General features: G+C 36.4%; 1 protein-coding gene across 2 annotated transcripts in view; it reads left to right on the top strand.

The window, feature by feature from the left end:
- Nucleotides 1-22839, top strand: part of LOC150087035 (tetratricopeptide repeat protein 37) — a 702248-nt gene that overhangs the window by 110628 nt on the left and 568781 nt on the right. For both annotated transcript variants that reach the window (XM_090371768.1, XM_090371767.1), the window contains exon 8: nucleotides 7332-7478. In XM_090371768.1, coding sequence (XP_090227894.1) covers nucleotides 7332-7478 — 147 coding nt within the window. The remainder of the gene's footprint in view (nucleotides 1-7331; nucleotides 7479-22839) is intronic.

The raw sequence follows: 22839 nt of genomic DNA, 5'->3' as shown, positions 1-22839 counted from the left end.
AAGTGTCAGACAGGTGATTAATGTAAATATATCTTAATCTGTGCAGGATTTAGGTGTGCTCATTTGAGGGAAATACTAAAACTAGCAGACTTACTTTAATTTACTTTCTCCACAGAAGTTTACATTGACTAAATGTCTAGAGTGTTCTCCCCAGAAAATTTTGCCAGCCAAGTGGAGAAGTGTAATACTTTGCAATATTATAAAATTTTCTGTTATTTATAAATGGGGGTTTGTTGCACAACCCCCATTTGTGCAACAAACATTGAAAAAATTTAATATTGGCTAATGTTATATTTTTTATCTGAAAAATGAAAATTCCAACACATATACATAAACACCCTAAATTTAACAAATAAGGTACTTTTTATTTAAAAAGTAGAATGTTTTAATAACAAATTAAAAAAAAAAAAACAAACCAATTTTATTAGAATTCTATGTAAAAAAAATAATAATGAAAAATGAAAAATTATGCTTATGTTAATCGAATTTTATTTCGGGTAATTTATTTTTTGGCATACAGGTGCTCTCAATTATTCCATGGTAATTACACCTGACAGTTCAGCTCCCCTACCTAATATACTAATAATAACATTTTTGTCTAACTATATATATTTATATATATAAATGGGTTTTTAATGTAACTCTTTAAAAGAAAAGTTTAAAGAGTCACATAGAGAGTCACATTTTCCCCCCATATCTGATGAGAGCTGTACCATTTTCGTTGTATTTTTATTACCATTTTCATTTTATTAATATTTTGTTGTACTAATTTTACTTTACAGTGCCCCCACTTTATATTGGCTTGACAACTCAGCCCATAATTTACTTAATTCATCATAACCTCCAGGATATTAACATTCTTTCATCTTTCACTAATCTACTACTCTTCTTTTTCTACTTTCCTCACCCTTATAGTTACTGGCACCTTGTGTAACTTTCACATCCATTTATACTTGATCAATTTAATTTAATATTAATACAATGTTACACCTACAGTGCATATAATGTGGAGATGGGGGAACCTCTGGTGCCATTAAACATCAAATATTTTACACTTTATCCTATTTACAGATTGTCTTGTATTCACCGAACCATAAATTTATTTCGGGACTTCTAAGAATGCTGTATGCATTTCGAGACTTCTTAGAACTTTGTATGCATTTTTGACTTCTAAGAACTTTGTATGCAGATCACTTTTTCATTTTAAAGTAAAATAAGTTAGAAACAAACCCTTCCTTCGGAAACATGTCTAATACCAAAAGAAAGTATCTCTCAATTCGTGAAAAAATCGAAATTATTCATGAGTTAGAACATGGTGCAAATAATGTTGAAGTGTGTAAAACGTTTTCTTTGTCCTCTTCAAGTGTATCGACATTGTGGAAGAATAAACATGTTTCCATATCGGCATGGAAAAGAACATAGCTGAAAAAAAAAATGTAGAAAGTGTGAGGTTACAAACGTTGATGAAGCATTGCTTCAATGGTTCACCACACAAAGAATTGCTGCATTTTCAATAGACGGTCTGATCTTGAAGGCTCAAGTGGAAAAATTTGCTTAGCAATTTGGATGCAACAATTTTGTGTGTAACAGCGGTTGCCTGGATCGATTTAAAAACTGACATAACATCATTTATGTAAAAATTAATGGAGAATCTCGATCTGCAGATCCAATAATGGCAAATGAATAGATTGACTGTGTTTGGGCAGAAATAAGGAAAGATTTCAATGACGAAGACATCTACAACAGTTGCACTAATGCAACAGGATCTAGAAAATTTGGGCAGATGGGCTGAGAAGTGGCAACTGAAGTTTAACATTGACAAATGCAAAGTACTGCACATGGGTAGAAGTAAAGCCAGAGAAATGTATCAACTGTGTGGTTCTGCTCTTAGGGTGGTACAAAATGAAAAAGACCTGGGAGTGATTCTGCAGTCAGATATGAAGTTATCTGAGCAATGCAGACAAGGCTGCCAGAGTGGGTCATGGGGTATTGTCAATGATATACAGGAATTTTGCTAGCATGGAAAAGGAGGTGATTATCCCGTTGTATAAGGCAATGGTCAGGCTGCGCCTTGAGTACTGCGTACAGGTCTGGAGGAGGCATTTTGGGAAGGATGTAGAGTTGCTTGAGTGAGTACAGAGAAGGGCAACATGATTGGTGAGGGGAACAAAGGGGTTCTCTTACCAAGAAAGGCTTAAGTTCTGCAAATTGCATTGGCTGAGACTAGGACTAAGGCCTTGAATGGGTTGAGCACGCTGAATTCTAATGGGATTCTTCTGCTTGCTCAGATTACGAATCTCGTGGGGGGAGGGGACATAAATTGAGAAAAGACAATTGTAGAATACATGGAAATGAGCAGGTGGTTAATCGCTGGAACAAACTTCCATCTGTCGTTGTTGAAGTTGATAGTTTAAATAAATTCAAGGAGAAAGTGGACAAAACTTTTAGAGGGAATGGTTGTGTGAAATTGTTTTTTTTGGCTGATGCTACATAGGCTCATACACTTGCTTTCTTGCATAACGTGCTTCTATTACTACTACTACAATGCCGACAGAACAGAACTTTTTGTAATTTGACACCTGACAATACATTTAAATTCAATGGAGGAAAATGTGTTGGTGGAAAAAAAATCAAAGGCTCACTTGACTGTGCTGGTATGCACAAATATGACAGGAACTGATAAAAAATATCTGTTTGTTATCAGAAAATCATTAAAATCTCGGTGTTTCACAAACGTAAGGAAACTTCCCGGTTTAGACTGCAAACAAGAAAGCTTGAATGACTTTGGATATTTTTTGGCAATACAGTCAGTCCTTGTATAACACGAATTCATGTAGTGTTTACACTACATGAATTCGATCATTCGCGATTTATAAATAGGGGAATGATATCATACATAACACGAACTGAATTCACTTATGCCTGATTCGCCTTTGTGTTTACAAGAAATGGCAATTGAAGGTGGAATCACCCCAACTAAATGCAACACGATAGGAATGAAGAGAAGATTCTGAAAATGTATTTGTTTTTTATATCAGTGAAGGGGAAACACATTTCACCATAATAACGAAAAAACCCACACAATTCCAGCTATCGGTATTATCGAAAATGCAATTAGATCAAGTTTACTACCAGTTTATAACAGATTTCACTAGCAGAAACGCAACTGGAAATTGTTTTTATTGTTTTATGGTAGTAACCCCCAGAAATGAGCTTTAGTAAAATGTGAGCTAGTGAGGTGTTAATAGTGTGTCTCTGTCTTTACGGTGTTGTTTATTCAGTTGCTACATGCGTGCAGCTTTGTTTATTTGTGTATCAAGCGTGCCTCCTCATTTTGTAATTGTGCTTTATTCTCTAAAAATGAGTAAAATACTTAAAAGGTGTAAAAAGGAAGCATCCTGGTGAAGACACTACAGATTCAGAGAGAAAAAGAAAATCAATATCGATAGACAGAGGCAGACTGGGTCAAAAATTCTTACCCGGGAAAATTTGTAGCAGCCTCATACTAGCGTTTATGGCCAAAATCACACTTCTGGCCTCCAGCCCACCCCAGTTTCCCTGGTAAGGCTTATGGCCAGTCCACCTCTGTTAGAGAAAAAAAATATGAAATTGTGAAACACTTTGAGTGAAATGAAAGAACATATGATATTGCATGTGCTACAGGCCTAAATGAGGCAATGCCGAGAATTAGAAAGAATGCAGAGAAAATAAAAACAACCTTCATAGTTGGAACAACTCAAAGTGTAATAAAATCCATTAGATCAAGACACAAAGAATTGGAAGAGTTGGAACGGCTGTCATCTGTTTGTATAGAAAATCAAACAAAGAACAAGTTTGCTTCCAATAGAAGAAAAAGCATTAGCAATATTTTATTATGTAATAGTCATAATAAAAGACTTATGTATTTTATTACGATTATTTATTGTGTTTGGTAATGTTTTGGTTACAAATGTGTGTTCAATCTTGGATGGTCGGCACCTAATCCTATTTTTCCCATAGGGCCTGTTATTTATATTGCATGATTTTGCATTGCACGAGGGTTTCTAGGAACACAACCATCGTGCTATACGAGGACTGACTGTACATAAATGTTGGAATAAGGAGCTGTTCAAAAAGAAGAAAAATATTTTATTGTTAGTTGATAACCATCCTGCACATCTCTAGATTCACAATCTGTCCAACATTAAGCTAGTATTTCTGCCTCCCAATGTGTCATCAATTTTACAACCAATGGACATAGGTGTAATCAAGAGTTTGAAACGAATTTATAAAAGATTTTTAGTTCTACGTCTGATCAGTCAAAGAGAACAGAAATTTGCCGAGTCTATATATATATATATATTGGATGCTATAAATTTATTGAATGATGCATGGAACAACGTTACTTCGACAACCATATCGAGTTGCTTCAAGAAATTGAAATTAAATTCAAATGAAATTTCAATTGTAGATGAAGAAGAAGATGGAAACGAAGAAAACAACTTACCATTATCTGAATGGTTGCTATGCAACAAAGTTGTAGGTTTTAATACAGATAACATCGATGACTTTATACGAGTTGAAGACAGTTTATTAACTAGTCTTCCTACAGAGAGTGACATTGGATACTATGATGTGGTTACAAAGGAACTGGATGTAAAAAATAATTTTGATATCATGTACTTGAATTTCAGGAAAGCTTTTGACACTGTGGCGCATGGAAGACTACTGTACAAATTGGAGCAGAATGATATTAAGGGTAAGTTGCTACAATGGATAAAAGGGTGGTTGAGTGGGAGAAGACAGAAGGTGATAATGGATGCTGCTCTTCATGGACTAATGTTATTAGTGGAGTTCCACAGGGTTTAGTGTTGGGCCCACTGTTGTTTTGTATGTTTATCGATGATATTGATGAAGGTATATCAGGCTTAGTGTCGAAGTTTGCAGATGATACAAAGGTTGGCAGAGTTGTTAAAGACAATAATGGCAGTGTGCTACTGCAACAGGATCTAGAAAATTTCAACAGATGGGCTGAGAAGTGACAACTGAAGTTTAACTTTGACAACTGCAAAGTACTGCATATGGGTAGAAGTAACCCTAGAGGAACGTACCAACTGTGTGGCACTACCCTTAGGATGGTAGAAAATAAAAAAGACCTGGGAGTAATTGTTTTTTTTTTTTTTTTTTTTTGATTTGGTAGTTGTTGGCGCATCGGCTTCTGTGGCCATTTTGCACCTCCCAAGGATTTTGCAGTACTTTGATCCAAGCCCGAGGCGGGAATCGAACCCGCGACCTTTGGGTTGCCGGGCAGGTACTTTACCCACTCGGCTAGCCCGGCCGGCCGGGAGTAATTGTTCAGTCAGATATGAAGTTTTCTGAGCAATGCAGACAGGCTGCAAGAGCAGGTCATGGGGTTTTGTCAATGATATATAGGAATTTTGCTAGCAGGGAAAAGGAGGTGATTATCCCTTTGTATAAGGCAATGGTCAGACCAAGCCTTGAGTAATGCGTACAGGTCTGGAGTCCTCATTTTAGGAAGGATGTAGATTTGCTTGAGTGCGTACAGATAAGGGCAACAAGTGAAGGGATCCTCTTACCAAGAAAGGCTTAAGTTCGAAAATTGCAGCAGCTGGAGATAGGCACCTGCGAGGTGATCTGATTGAGGTGTATAAAACCTTGAATGGGTTGAGCATGCTGAATTCTGATGGTATTCTTCCACTTGCTCAGATTATGAATCTAAGGGGGCATAAATTCAAATTGAGGAAAGACAGTTATAGAATTGATGTGCAGAAATTTGCCTTTAGCCAGCGGGTGGTTAATTGCTGGAACAAACTTCCATCTGTCATTGTGGAAGTTGAAAGCTTAAATAAATTCAAGGAGGAACTGGACAAACATTTAGAGGGAATGGTTGTGTGAATTTTTTTTTTTTGGTTGATGCTACATAAGCTCATATGCTTCCTTTCGTGCATCACATGCCTCTATTACTACTACCATGCTCAACAATGATGATGGTGATGGTAAAGATGATGATTGTGATGATGATATGATGACAGTTGAAAGTGAATCAAAATCAGTGCCAACAATCTCACAAGCTCAAGGTGCAGTGGACACATTAGTCAATTTTTTTGAATGAACTGAGGCAGGCAGGTGATGAGACTTTTAACGTGTTGAACGTTTTTAAGGGGAAACTTAAGAAATATCAAAATGAAATCTTTAAAACAAACATCAATTGTAAGATTCATAAATAAAGACTAATTGAAATCGTGTTTATTATAAAAGAATTTTTTTTTTTAATTACAGAGAAATAAATTGTTTAGTATTAAATGTATGGTTTTAAAATTACATACAAATAAATTGTGTTTAATATTAAGTGTATTGTAGTTTATGCGACCATAGTAATACAAATAATGTGTAGGTATATACTTATATTATTTTTTTTCTAATATTTCTTTTGTTTTTTGAATCTATCTTTTTATCAAGTTATTGAGAATTAAAAAAAAATAGGAGGCAGATTTAAGTCAACACTGATATAAAGTATTCATTGTTTAATGTTCCCAGGGGTCTCCCCATCTCTTTCATCACTGATATAGCGGGGAAATTTTGCTGGTCCCTTGATGCTCATTATAACCAAGTTTGACTGTATATGTATATTACATACTTTTTTTTTTTTTTCAAATTTTTTCAAAAGTTATTTCAAATATTGTGTATTGAAGCCTGCAAAATTTGAATAATATGTATGTTGCTAATTCTCTATTGCAAGTAAATATCACCTTCTGTTTTTGTGTTTATTATTCAAAGATAATAACAAATCTTTCAAAATCATTTATGACTGTTAAAACCATTGATATCTACAGATCACATGGGAGTAGCTTGTGAATAATTATAGACTATAAACAAACAATTCCAAGCTTCATAGGATCAGTACTGGTCAGGTTCCCACTTTAAGATTACTGTGAACCAACATGGCAGTGCATTACCAGATAGATTGTCTTACCTAATAATTCTGGGAAAATGATAAAACAAATTGGAAAACAATACCAAGTAAAAATTTGTTTATATTTAGGAAGGTGCAGAAAATCACAGATTTTTATTGTTAACTAGCTGTTAACTTGGGATTGTTATTTTCAGAAGAAACTTCACTAGTCCAATGCTACCACTGCAGGGTTGATGGGTATATATAATTATTAAATTAGTTTTATATAATTATTGTACTTACACAGTATATATATTTTTTTTAATAATTGAGCATTTGAGCATTTTCAAGCTTATTTATTTATTTATTTTTTAAATATATATATATATATATATATATATATATATATATATATATATATATACACACACACACACAGTGGAGGGAATTTATCTTGATGGCATGGATGAGGCTGTTAACTATATGATGGATCAAGGAAGCAGCTCTGGACTACTGCATTTAACTCATGGGATGATTTTGTCATCTAGAGGGAATTATATTCGAGCTGTAGAAGAAATAAAAGTAGGTAAGTGGTTATTCAAACACAGAACTACATTTTTCCATATTACTTAGAACATCATAGAATGGTGACTTTAAATACGAAAATTTTTCTTTTGAGCTAGTAACAGGTATTTGTTTTCTCATTTTCTTTTTCTCATTCCTTGAATCTCAGGGAATATCAAGTAATATAGTGACTAGTCAATTTCCAGAGTGTGCTCTATATTGTATATTTATATCTGTATTTCCCCAATCCCTTTAATACAGACAGCAGAATTTTGTTAAATTTCTCTTATACTTTCATTTAGTTAAAGCAATATTTTTGTTTAAAAGTAAGCAAGTACACAGAAGAAGATGCCACCTTTCTTTGTACTACTTTTTTACTAATTGTGCTATTCCCCTCATCTTGGATTGAAAAGGAGTAACCATGGAATAACCGAACATACAGACATATTGGCTTGCAGACCCACCTTTCCTCAGTTGACACCTGGATATCTAGACTCCCTCCAATGGCAATGCAAAAAAAATGTGAAATTCAGATTATGCCTGCTCTTCTTTGTTGTAATGCATATTCTGTAAAAGACTAGCTGTTCATCATTTCTCCTCTCTTTTCTAATGCAGAAAGGCTTGGGAAATGCTCCATGTTGCCATGATTAAGAAATCATTCAAGAGCTACAGGAATTAAAATATAAAAGCCAAGAAAATTCTCATTTCACTATGATGAAAATTATACCTAATAGAATGCCATATTCACTTTACCAGAATCCACCAGAAACCATAATAGCAGGATACCTAAATTCTGAGGTATCACCATACCACATATAACAAATCATATTAGATATTTCAAATGCCAAAAAAAAGTATGGGCATTTAAAAACAGTCTGCAGGGAATCTGCAGTTTGTACATCTGTAGAACGTATACACACACACACAAAAAAAAACCCACAGAGGTCAAACCTTGTTCATATTCATTGGATTGTGACCTCTGGAAAATCGAAAGAAAGACCAACTGTATAAAATTACGTATCTAGAAGCAAAATGCAAATCCCATTAATACGATCAAGTATTCCTTTGTATCAGCTCTTCAACAATGAACTCAAATGATGTCTTGTTCTCTCCATGCTTCTTCATAGCAGACTGGCTCTGCAATATCATTTCCAAAAGAGCACCCTCCCCATTCCATTAATCTCCAGTAAAGCCTTCAACATGCTGATCACAGCCCTACAAGATGCAGTCTGAGCATCTTAAATGACAAATGCAAATTCTCTGATTCAAATCAGTGTTTGTGCTGAAAGTAGGAAGTACTTAGGTTTAGCAGGAATTGATACAGCTTATTGTGGAAGACAGGATAAATAGCTGATAGCAGATTTGCATATTGTATTGCAGCTTTCTTTGCTCAGTCTTGGTGTGCTATAGGTACACTTAATATAAAGGATTTTTTTTTTTCGTTTAACCCATTGTCTCACACTTTCAACACATGGATGGCATGGTCCTTGATTTGTTTTGGTTACCAAACCAATTCTGATGCCAAAATAAGCATAATATGCTTTTTTGTGAGTCAGTGATTCTTTTCTTGATTTCACTGTGTAAAATATCTGTACATGTAGCAAATATACCATCAATATTACTACCTGTTATCACCTATGGAACTGATGTGTGGTTCACCCACTTGGCCATAGTAAGAAACAGGAATAAATTAGAATAAATACAAAGGACAGTACTTCTCACTATTACCAGAAGATGTGCTATAGGTGCTGGCTGGAGTTCTCCCACTTTTCATGGAAGTAGCCAAAAGTGGCTTGTATTATATACTTAAAAATGGCATACCCAAAGATTTTCTGGGGATAGCCCTTGTCACAGCCAACACCATCAAGGCTGAAAGAAAAAAAAAATAGCCACAAAGCTCCATGAGCTATGGCAAAAAATTGGGAGCAGGAAAGCAGAGGTCTGGTTACCAAAATGTTTCTGCCATGGGTGGCAATGATTAGCCCAAAGCTACCTAAGTAGTATGCCCCTGGACTTTTTACAACCTTCATATTCACAGGTCGCGTTTCCCTGAAGGCAAAACTAATTTTTTAGGGTTGACTGCTGACTCAAATTGTACTTGTGGCAAGAGTGAAGACACATTCTATTTGAATGTATAATTTATGACATCCCTGGATCACAGTAATAGCACAGATTGGCTCCCTTCCCAGGAGAGGAGAACATCTATTCATCATAGAAGAGGAAAATTATAAAGCCTTTACAACCTTCACACAGAAACTATTCGAAATGCTCATAATTATCCAAAGAAGGGCAATGCAGCCCCCAGCAATTAAACAATAATCAATAGTTAAAATTGCCCACATCTCCCACCTCGCCCAGGTGATGACTTAAAAACTGTCAGGATAGCAGCATTCTGCACCCTGACAGAAAACTGACAAGACAAAACCGGATTGACCTGGGTACCCCCCCCCCCAGATTGCCCTGCTATAAATATAAACCTGGGGCCCATACCAAAAAATAACCATGTAGGGGAGGGAGATGTACAGGCAGCTAGGCAAGCAGATTAGCTGAAAAATATTAGTAAACTAGTAGCAAGGGGATGTGATGTAGAATGAAAGAGGAATGAATGAATGAATGAATGAATGAGAATGAAGGACAGAATAAATGGGCTGAGCACTGAGTGAAAGAGTGAATAGGAATTATGGTAGAAGGGAATAAATGTCAATTTTGATGAAAGATAGAGTGAATGAATGTTATGGTGAATCGGAATGAGTGAAAGAGCATGTGTAATTGGCTGAAAGAATACAAAGTTAATAATAACTTACATTACTTTGTATATACTAACAAACATTACTGACAACACAAAACTATCACTGCATTCTCCCCTGGCCTGCACCACAACTGAAGAATAACAGTAAGTTGAGGTGCCCAGAGAGTGCTGTGTAGAAAGCAAGAGAGGAATAAATGAGAGTGTAAGTGTGTGAGAGAAAGAACACAAACCATAAATGCAACAATTAAGTACACGCTAATCTAGTTTTAATCTTTTATGTTCTTAGCTTAATTATTATGCATTAGTATTAAATTTACATTACACACCATTGCATCCCCCCAGGTCTGTGTGAAAAACAGTTGAATGAGTGAGTGAAAAAAAAATGTATATATATATATATATATATAAAATGTATAAGATTAATATTAAAGATAATAATATAGAGAGCAAATCAGTCAAATAATACCAAGCAGGAAATTAAGAAAACACAAAAAAAAAAAAAAAAAAAACATATAGCTGTTTACCCACAGTCCAGATGACTTTAACTGGGGCCAACCACCCAGACTGAAGGCAAAAAATGACAAGAAGTTCTCTGTTTCTGTAATGATCAATATATGCTAATATATAAAGTATATAAAATATAAAGTAATTTGAATCTAAACTAAGTAAAAATGTTTGAATCTGAACCAAATAAGAAATTGTAAAATGTGAGCATATATTAATCATCGTTGACCCTATATTTAGAGCCATGTATATTATGTACATAGGATACACTTTGCTTTCTTGGTGTCTTATGGCGTAGAAAACACTTGTACCCACTGGCCTGCAAATTATAGTGTATCTTTTTTTTTTTTTTTTTTTAATAGTTATAATTGTATATAGTTAAGTTCACGCTGAGGTAACATGCAAATTCAGCTCAGGGTCCTACTATAGGAACGGGTTTGCGATCCCGGGCATACCCGAGCTACAACTTATATCTTGTATTGTCTTTAAGCTGGCCTACATTCTTTGTTCTTATTTCTCCGAAATTATTAGGGTAATCCGAGGATGTAGGGGAAACTATTTCATATCTATACTACTATTTTTTGCCTTTATGGAGTTCAGGTTCTATTATTCCTACCTACTCTATTAGTTTTTCTTCTTACTATCTGCATGTTTTTCTCCTTGCGTTAACTTAAAAAATTTTTTCTTTTTGTGTTAATTTAAATTTAATTAATTGATTGATTAATTAATTAATTATTTTTATTTTTATTTTTATTTGTATTTTTATTTATTTTGATTTATATTTTTACCATATCCATCACATAGGGGGCACCACATATTAACTCACTAGGGGGATAGTTATTTTGAAGACTATTGTTGTTATTACATTATGTCCTGGAACGGTAGATATGCATTATATACTATATATCTAATCTTATTTTAATTTTTAATTATTAAATTATGTTCTCTGTCGGGCCAACGATGATCAATATATGCTTACATTTACAATTTCTTATTTGGTTTGAATTCAAACATTTTTACTTAGTTTAGATTGAAATTACTTTATATTTTATATACTTTATATATTAGCATATATTGATCATTACAGAAACAGAGAACTTGTCGTTTTTTGCCTTCAGTCTGGCTGGTTGGCCCCAGTTGAAGTCATTTGGATTGTGTGTAAACAGCGATATTTTTTTTTTTTTTTTTTTTTTTTGCATTTTCTTAATTTCCTGCTTGGTATTATTTGACTGATTTGCCTTCTATATTATTATATTTAATATTAATCTTACACATTTTATATACATTATGGTTGTAATGCATAATTGCTCCACAAGTGCATTGACCCATAAATATTATTTACAGTTTGTTACAATTATTAACTTTCTTTCCTTATTACTCATTTAGCTAAGTACCTTCCTAACTTCGAAGTTAGGAAGGTACTTAGGATAGTAATAGACACTCCTGCCCTTGTATTGCACTAATAGCTCAGAGTGTTGAAGAATTTTGGGGGCAGGAAAGTGAAGAATATAAAGCTGGTGCTCAGGTAATCTGGGGGGCACAAGTTCCCATCTATATTAGTAATGGCCCTGGACTGGGTAGGTTACTGCAATTTGGAAGTGGTTGTCTTTGTATCCCTGTATATCAACTGAAATGCTATTAGCATTAGCATTAGTAGAGGCATTTGATGCAAGAAAGCAAGCTTATGCAGCATCAGCCAAAAAAAAAAAAAAAAAACCCACTTCCACTTCACCCCTCTGTTCGTTCAAAATACCTGTCCAGCTGAGCCTTAAACTTATTTAGGCTATCAACCTCCACCACAAGGGATGGAAGTCTGTTCCACCAACCAACCACCCGCTGGCTAAAGGCAAATTTCCGCACGTCTATCCTACATCTGTCTTTCCTCAATTTGAATTTATGCCCTCTCAGGTGATTATTCTGAGCTAGAGGAAGAATCCCGTCAGCATTGAGCATGTTCAAACCATTCAAGGCTTTATACACCTCTATCAGATCACCTCGCTGGTGCCTAGTCTCCAGACACTGTAATTTGCAAAACTTAAGCCTTTCTTCGTAAGAGCACCCCTTTGTTCCATTCACTAATCTTGTTGCCCTTCTCTGTACTCATTCCAGCAGCTCTACATCCTTCTTGAAATGAGGCCTCCAGACCTGTATACAGTACTCTAGGTGTGGCCTGACCATTGCCTTATACAAGGGAATATTCACCTCCTTATCCCTGCTGGAAAAAGTCCTGTATATCATTCACAATACTCCATGAGCTACTCTTGCAGCCTGTCTGCACTGCTCAGAGAACTTCATATCTGCCTGCACAACCACCCCCAAGTCCCTTTCATTCTCTACCACTGTCAGTGTAGTACCACAGAGTTGATACGTTGCTCTGGGGTTGCTGTTTCCCATATGTAGTACTTTACATTTGTCAATGTTAAACTTCATTTGCCACCTCTCAGCCCATCTGCTCAACCTTTCCAGATCCTGTTGCAGCAGCATAGTGTCAGTAGTGTCCTTGACAACCCTGCCAACTTTTGTATCGTCTGCAAACTTGGACATTAAGCTTGATATACCATCATCAATATCATTTATAAATACAGAAAACAATAATGGACCCAACACTGAGCCCTGAGGGACTCCACTAATAACATTAGTCCACGATGAGCAGTGTCCATTGATTACCACTCTGTCTTCTCCCCCTCAACCATCCCTTTATCCATAGCAGCAATTTGCCTCCAGTGTCACACTGCCCCAATTCGTGTAGCAGTCTTCCATGTGCAACAGTATCAAAAGCCTTTCTAAGATCCAAGTATATAATATCAAAGCTATTCCCTGCATTCAGTTCTTTTGTGACTGCATCATAATATCCAATCAAATTGGTCAGGAAAGACTTCCCCTTAACAAAACCATGCTGTGTCCGAGCTATAACTGAAGTCTTGTCTAAAAGATCCTGCAGTGCTTCTTTAACCAGTGCCTCCATTAATTTTCCTGGAACAGAAGTTAAGCTCACAGGTCTATAATTACTTGTGTCAGCCTTTGATCCTCCTTTGTGAATTAGGGTCACATTTGCACATTTCCAGTCTATGGGTACCTCCCCTGAGTCCAAGGAAGCTCTCATAATTATGGCTAAGCATAATTATTGCTTACTTCCTTTACTGCCTCCTTTAATATAACTGGATAGATCCCATCCACCCCGGGTGCCTTTCTTGTGTTTATCTTCAACAGTTTCTCCTCCACTTTACTCCCAGTTATTTCAAGATTCTGTAGCTTACTGCTAGAGTTGAATACACCTCTGGCGTTCCCCTCGCCGAATAACTCCTCATGTGTGAATGTCGATGCAAAATATTCATTTAGTTTGTTAGTTGCCTGAGCAGGGTCATCAACAGTTGACCCATCAATATCAAGTGGACCAATCTGATTCATCCCCTTCCTTCTAGAGTTTACATAAGTAAAGAACTCTTTGCTGTTTTTCTTTGCATCCCTTGCCAAGGATTTCTCGTAATCTGCCTTCGCCTGCCTAACCTCCTTTGTAACTTGGTTGCATATCAACTTGTATCTATCATAGGCTTCTGTGTCATGTGTTAATTTGTAAGTATCCCATGCATTTAATCCCATGCTATGTTAATGTCTTCTTTTATACTTAAATTAAGACTAAAGCTTTTAACTTTTAAAATAAAATTAACAATAAACATTAAGAATTAAAAATTACAAGGTAACTGGCAGATATATGTGAAATGGTATTTCTTCAGGGTGCCACACCGTTTCACTATTTCAGCGAATTGTGCTGCAATAGTCCATATATGCCACCATTAATGTTTCAATAGTCTCCTGTACATATAATTTGTGTGTTGAGGCCAAAAACTTTTTAAAAAGAAAACTTCATATTTGACTGCACAATTACCCCCAGGTCTTTTTCACTTTCCACTTCCCTGAGCATAGTACCACACAGTTGGTACGTTTCTATCTACCCATATGCAGTACTTTGCATTTGTCAATGTTAAACTTCAGTTGCCACTTCTCAGCCCATTTGCTCAACTTTTCTAGAGCCAGTTGGAGCAGCATACTATCTTTACTGTCGTTAACAATCCTGCCAACCTTTATATCATCTGCAAACGTGGACATTAAACATGATAAACCTTCATCAATATCATTGATAAATATACAAAACAATAGGCCCAACACCCGAACCCTGGGGAACTGCACTAATAACATTTGTCCACGAAGAGCAGTATCCATTGATTACCACTCTCTGTCGTCTCCCAATCAACCATCCCATCCATTGTAGCAACTTCCCCTTAATGCCATACTGCTCCAATTTGTACAGCAGTCTTCCATGTGCAACAGTATCAAAAGCTTTCCTGAAATCCAAGTATATGATATCAAAATTATTTTTGGCATTCAGTTCCTTTGTGACCACATCATAGTATCCAATTAAATTGGTCAGACAAGATTTCCTCTTAACACACCCATGCTGTGTCTGAATTTGGGGAGTACAACGTGTTCTGTACACGTTGTACTCCCCAAATTCCAATTCTGCACTGCTTATGTCTGGCTGACACCACGTCTCTGATATGCAAACAATATCTTCCTTTGATGTCTTGACTAGCACTTCAAGCTCACCAAATTTAATAACTATACTCCTAGCATTGGTGTAAGTGCAAGTATATATGCACCTGTTTTTACTCATAGTTACCCTAACACAGCCCATGTATTTACTTGTTCCACTATGACTCCCAGCAGTCCTGGAAATCTCCGTTACCTTGCTTTGCAGGCTGCTGCTCATTCTAATAGAAGCAGTGCAAGAATCACTTTTGTCTCTGCCTGCGGCCACTGTTAACCTTTTAGTCTACGTATCCCCCAAGCTAGCAGTTAGCATCAGCAAATATTCTTGCATGCTTTCTATTTAAGTGTATCCCTTCCCTGTAGAAGCAGTCACTCCTGCCAACAAGCACAGACCAGGCTGGAAAAAATTTTACCCCTTGAGGCTTGCACAATCACTTCAGGGCCGAATTGATCGATTAGGTCATAAAGTAACTCTTTTCTGACTTTATTACATTTATTCTTGTAGTTTGAGCCTGAATTTAAAATCCTGTTTCATATGGTTCCTTAAATCTTTATCTTCTTCTATAATTTCTAAATCATCTGTAAGAACATGTCAGTGGTCTGTGTTTATGGAACTTTTGTATCTGGTTTGGCTGCAGTAAAAGTTTTATGCTCTATCTAAGTCTTTAGCTATGGCTTTATTCAAAAGAGAGACTTTATTCAAAAATGGCAACATAGCACTGGCTACCATGATACAGATGTATCACTGCCAAAGATGGAACAAAGGGAAGAGGTGGTCTTCAGTAGGAGATATGGCCACCCCTAATGTCGATGCAGGCTTTGCACCATGCATGTCCATACTTAGAACAATGTTGTTGATAAGTTCTTGTAGTAACATCATCCATTCCTCTGTCAATGCCATCTTCAGCTGGTGAATATTTTCTGGTTGGTGTGGACGTGCCGCTAGTCTTCTCCCCAAGGGATTTAGATCGGAGGAACAGGCAGACAGGTTCGTATGGATTTCAATCCATTGTTCATATGGATCAAAATCCATATGAACAATGTCCTCACTTTCCAAAAGCATATCAACAGCTGAAGTGCGATGGGATGTGGCATTATCATCCCTAAACACGAACTCGGGGCCAATGGCACCTCTGGAGTTCTGTGTGTCCATCCAAGATACCGCTTCCACTCGACTGCCATATCGATCCCTTTCAGTAATGTTTGCATGGTGATACCTCTTGCCAGATTAGCTGACATCCAGAATCGCTGCTGAGACTGAATCTACTTTCATCAGTAAAGAGTATCTTACCCCATTACACTGCTGTCCAGTCCTTGTGTTCAATGCACCACTGTAAACGGTATCTCTGATGTGCAGGTGTTAAAGGGACGCAGCGTTCTGGCTGTCGGGCAAACAGTCCACCTTTGTGGAGTCGCCTGGCCACAGTAAACCATGATATCGATAACATGCATCCTGTGCAGCTGGTTTGCAGTGGATCCCGCTGTCTGGTGTCAGCCCCTCTTGGCTTGTAGGAGTATATAGCCATCATCATTGGCTGTTGTTTTTCATGGACGACTACCACTGGTCCTTTGAACAGCTGTACCTGTCGTTCTGAAGGCTGACCACGCACGTGAGATGATGCTATGGGCGATACCGAAATTTGCAGCCTTGCACTTCGAACTTCCTCGAGCTTCCCAGTTATTCGCCCCTGGGTAAAGTCATCCAGATGTTGTCTACTGGACATTTCGTTGTCTGTAACACTGTATGAAACCAATCAAACGTCTGTAACTATCATGCTCACCATTCGGTAATTTGCACATAACTGCTGAACTGCTGCTTTTATCTGTTTATGTGAGCCCTCTCATCACGATTCAAATTTTTGCATGTGCACCAGCTTTGTACTGAACGGCCACAGTTATGCAAATTGCCACAGGCTGTTTCATATGATTTTGTGGTTGTAACCTTTAGAAATAGTGTTGGTCCTTAAGTTTTGCACACCAGTGTTCATGCTGTTCACACTGTTGAAGATGTTTGCTATACATCTGGATGTAGTCATGTGGCCATTACTCACTATATGTGTGTTGTGGAACTGCTGTTCAGTCCATATGGATAAAGGATCTTATGTTAACATGAAGAGTTCTAATATTTCTCTTTCTCTGGCTGATTTGATGATGGCTTATACATTGTCAAATCTGTGCCTGTTAAAGTGTATAAGCGCTATGTCTGTTTCATATTTTTTACGGTTGTTGCAATCTGATCTATGTCCATTCATTCTTATGTGTAATGGATTCTATGTTTGTCCGACTTATTGCACCTCACACATGTTGAATGTTAATAGATATATTGTATTTTCTATTTTGTAATATGGAACAAATTCTTGGCTGTCTTCAGTTTTTGTTGGCTCATTGGCCATGGCTGGGCAAGTCATGCATCTTTTATTAGTACATTTATTAAATTTTAGATCCTTCATCAATATCTGGCTAGATAAGGTTCAGGATATTACAATATTCCTGGCATTGCAAATTACGACAGAGACCCGCATCCGATGCTGTTGGCACTTGTAATGGATTTTTTACAGCTCCCCCCCCAAGTGCCATAGTGGACTGTGCGGTTCTTTTTATCCTGCACGAAGACTGTCGCAGTATTTGCTTATTCTATCATATCATGTTAATCAAAATGCGTGCAGTTACACTAAGTTTCCCTGACCACATTGGGATGCCCTCGAAGTCATATCAATGTTTTTATTGACCCAAATAACCTGTGCTAGTTGCCCCTACCACTAACTAACTAACAAAATGTGTTGTATAGAAGTGATGTGTCTAACTTGCAAAAGTCTGCAAAGAAAGAACACTCAGTAAATCTATGTAAATTCAAAGGGATTATTTGCATAAATAATATTTTAATATTTAAATATAAATTTGAAAATAAAATTTGAGTAATATTCAAACAAAAATTGTTAAAATATTACTTATGCAAATTAAGGTGAAATTGTCTGTTGAAAAATGCAAAGATTACACAAAATGCCAAAACTAATAGGAGAAGGATAGCAGAAATTAGAGATATTGAAGGTGTGAGGAAGAATGTGAATATCCTATATGATATAATGAATTAAGCAAATTTATAGGCTGAATTGGATAGCCAATTAGAGAGAAGGGAACTGTAAAGCAAAAATGATTAGATTAATATATGGGGTAATAGCAAGCATTAGATAAGGGTGGGATATTTTGGTTATATATCCAAGAAAGGGGGAGAAAAATTATAAAATTAAAATCTGATGTTAGTTAAAAATAAATATTGATACATAATCAGGTATCTCTTCAGGAACTACACCTGATAATGTATCAGAAACTGTTTCTATACTTGTCCATACCTGTGGAAGAGAAGGAAATTTAAGAATAAAAATAAGTGAGAGCAAATAGTGAGCAAAAAATAGGTGAAGTAGTAGAAATTCAACAAAAATATGGACAAGGTAGTCCCAAAGCAGTGTATGTTGTAGAACATAATAAATTAAAGTAAATTAAGAAGTAAAATAGTAATAAAATTGAAATAAGTGCTTACAGTTTAACTTAGATGCAATAATAGGTGGCTATAAGTGAATGATGCGATTTAGTCAAAATTTTGGGAGAATATGTATATGAAGTTAATGCAAGCAAATGGCATAAGGCAAGGAAGTGAATCAAGGAAAGGGAAGAGATGAAAGTGTAGATAAAAAAAGCAAAGATAGCAAGAGGTTAGGGACAGTAGAAGTGTTCATATCACCCTCATATTGCATTAATAGCTTTATGAACGAGGAGAAGTATAAAGATAAAAAGATATTAAAGAATACTTGGGCGAGCTGGGATTGTCAAGTCCCATTCTTTTAAAAAGGGTTAGTAGAAAGAGAGAGAGACTAATACCAGATGCTTGTGATGTAAGAAGCCGAAAAAATAATGAGTCGAAAATATTTAAAAACTGAAAGAATTGCAAAAAAGTAGATAGTTGCAAATAGAGAGTACAAAATAGATACCGAAAATTTTAAAGTAATGCGTAGTAAATAGTTAAGGCAGGAAAATATCCAGTTGAGGCATAAAATTAGTTGGATTGATTCATATAACTGAAGCTAAAACGGTAATTACACATTAGAAAGAATGCCTGGAACTCATAATAATTTATAGTGAAAAGAAAACTGCAAAAAGAGAATAGCATTAGCATTAGTAGAGGCATTTGATGGAAGAAAGCAAGCTTATGCAGCATCAGCCAAAAAATAAAAATAAATACATAAAAAAAAAAAAATAAAATAAAATAACCACTTCCACTTCATCCCTCTGTTTGTTCGAAATACCTGTCCAGCTGAGCCTTAAACTTATTTAGGCTATCAACTTCCACGACAAGGGATGGAAGTTTATTCCACCAACCAACCACCCGCTGGCTAAAGGGAAATTTCCTCACGTCTATCCTACATCTGTCTTTTCTCAATTTGAATTTATGCCCTCTCAGGTGATTATTCTGAGCAAGAGGAAGAATCCCATCAGCATTGAGCATGCTCAAACCATTCAAGGCTTTATACACCTCTGTCAGATCACCTCGCCGGTGCCTAGTCTCCAGACACTGTAATTTGCATAACTTAAGCCTTTCTTCGTAAGAGCACCCCTTTGTTCCATTCACTAATCTCGTTGCCCTTCTCTGTACTCGTTTCAGCATCTCTACATCCTTCTTGAAATGAGGCCTCCAGACCTGTATACGGTACTCTAGGTGTGGTCTGACCATTGCCTTATACAAGGGAATAATCACCTCCTTATCCCTGCTAGAAAAATTCCTATATATCACGACAATACACCATGAGCTACTCTTGCAGCCCGTCTGCACTGCTCAGAAAACTTCATATCTGCCTGCACAACCACCCCTAGGTCCCTTTCATTCTCTACCACTGTCAGTGTAGTACCACAGAGTTGATACGTTGCTCTGGGGTTGCTGTTTCCCATATGTAGTACTTTACATTTGTCAATGTTAAACTTCATTTGCCACCTCGAAGCCCATCTGCTCAACCTTTCCAGATCCTGTTGCAGTAGCATAGTGTCAGTAGTGTCCTTGACAACCCTGCCAACCTTCATATCGTCTGCAAACTTGGACATTAAGCTTGATATACCATCATCAGTATCAGTTATAAATACAGAAAACAGTAATGGACCCAATATTGAACCCTGAGGGACTCCACTAATAACATTAGTCCACGATGAGCAGTGTCCATTGATTACCACTCTCTGTCTTCTCCCCCTCAACCACCCCTTTATCCACAGCAGCAATTTGCCTCCAATGCCACACTGCTCCAATTTGTGCAGCAGTCTTCCATGTGCAACAGTATCAAAAGCCTTTCTAAGATCCAAGTATATAATATCAAAGTTATTCCCTGCTTCCAGTTCTTTTGTGACTGCATCATAGTATCCAATCAAATTGGTCAGGCAAGACTTCCCCTTAACAAAACCATGCTGTGTCTGAGCTATGACTGAAGTCTTGTCTAGATGATCCTGCAGTGCTTCTTTAACCAGTGCCTCCATTAATTTTCCAGGAACAGAAGTTAAACAACAGGTCTATAATTATTTGTGTCGCCCTTTGATCCTCCTTTGTGAATTGGGGTTACATTTGCACATCTCCAGTCCATGGGTACTTCCCCTGAGTCCAAGGAAGCTCTCATAATTATGGCTAAGCATAATTATTGCTTACTTCCTTTGCTGCCTCCTTTAATATAACTGGATAGATCCCATCCACCCCAGGTGCCTTTCTTGTATTTATCTTCAACAATTTCTCCTCCTCTTTACTCTCAGTTATTACAAGATTCTCTAGCTTACTGCCAGAGTTGATTACACCTCTGGCATTCCCCTCGCTAAATAACTCCTCATGTGTGAATGTCGATGCAAAATATTCATTCAGTTTGTTAGCTACCTGAGCAGGATCATCAACAGTTGACCCATCGATATCAGGTGGACCAATCTGATTCATCCCCTTCCTTCTAGAGTTTACATAAGTAAAGAACTCTTTGCTGTTTTTCTTTGCATTCCTTGCCAAAGATTTCTCGTAATCTGCCTTCGCCTGCCTAACCTCCTTTGTAACTTGGTTACAGATCAACTTGTATCTATCATAGGCTTCTGTGTCACGTGTTAATTTGTATGTATCCCATGCATTTTTCTTCTCTGCCATATGTCTCATTAGTTCATCTGACATCCACTTAGGCCTAAACCTTGAACAATATTTCTTAGTTGGTATGTAAAGCCTAGTAGCTTCCAAGATAAGTTCTTTGAATGCTTCCCATTTTGAATTTGCTGTTGGTAACATCATCAGTTGGTCCCACTGTATAGAATTTAAATACTGTCTCAGTCCATCGTAGTCGCCGTTACGAAAGCAAAAACAATTTCCTTTAAACCCTGATGGTAGATACCTCTTTGAGTAAATCCCACTTCAGCACACTGTGATCACTGCCACCTAGTGGTTCATTTACCTGCAGATTCTTAATGCATGAAGAATCACTACTGATAATCAAATCAAGAGTATTACTCCCTCTAGTTGTCTCCCGAATAGAATTAATGACCTCTATAGTAGATTTTGATAAAATATTTGTGTAAAGGGACACAAGTGAAAAGAAGGCAAGGAGAAAGTAACATACAGTATAATTATATTGAAAAGAAATATAGTACAAATAGATAGTTGGAAGATATATTTAGAATGACTAGATTCTGTAGACAAAAATGTTGAAAATATTTGGAAAATTTGAATAGAATAGTCTAAATAGTCTAAAGATGAAATAAAAATACATATTTCATAGAGTAAATAATAATTAAGTATGGGAGTGAAAAATAATTAAGTATGGGAGTGAAAAGTCTATTAGATCTAAAAGTATTAAAATAGTATTAAAATATTAAAGTATTAAAGACTCCAGCATTTTAAATAAGAGCATGTAGAATGAACTGAGACCAAGATTAATTGACTGAAGTCCAAATGGTAGGGTTATTTTGCATCAAAAACTTTGCAGACTACATAAAGAAAGTCTTACTACAGTATATAAAAATTATTTGAAAATCCAAGGTAGAAGAAATGGTCACAAAATTGGAAGTGAACAATTCTAGATAGCTAGAAGATAACAACTGACGACAATTCCAGTTGTAAAAGTTAATAAATCTAATGGTGATGGAGGCAAATAACTGCAGAAATATGTCATACTATTTTTATCTCTCCATTACCACTTAACTTTTTACCCCATTTTTATCCTTATTACAAAAAATATTAACAGGAGAGACTGCTTCTACAGGGATGGGATACACTTAAATATTTGCTGATGCTATCGAGGCAGTGTTAGGTGGGTTGGAAAACTGCAAGCTTGGGAGAATATACAGTTAATAGATTAACAGGTAAGATTTTGAAAAGAAGATTGGTTAAGTTAGACTAGCCGCTAGCAGAGGTGAAAGTGATTTTTGCACTACTTCTGTTGGAATGAGCAGCAGCCTGGAAAACAAGGTGCCTTGGATTTCAGAGACTGCTGGGAGTTATCGTGGAAATAATAAATATATGTGCTGTGTTAGGGTAGCTAAAAATAAGAACAGGTGCATGTATACTCGTGTGAAAACCAATAGT

This window comes from Mastigoproctus giganteus, chromosome 4 (assembly GCF_048544385.1).
Source record: "Mastigoproctus giganteus isolate SK-2022 chromosome 4, ASM4854438v1, whole genome shotgun sequence".
In the NCBI taxonomy this organism is placed as follows: domain Eukaryota; kingdom Metazoa; phylum Arthropoda; class Arachnida; order Uropygi; family Thelyphonidae; genus Mastigoproctus; species Mastigoproctus giganteus.
Note: the sequence above shows the minus strand (reverse complement) of the source record. Positions and strands in the feature narration are given on the sequence as shown.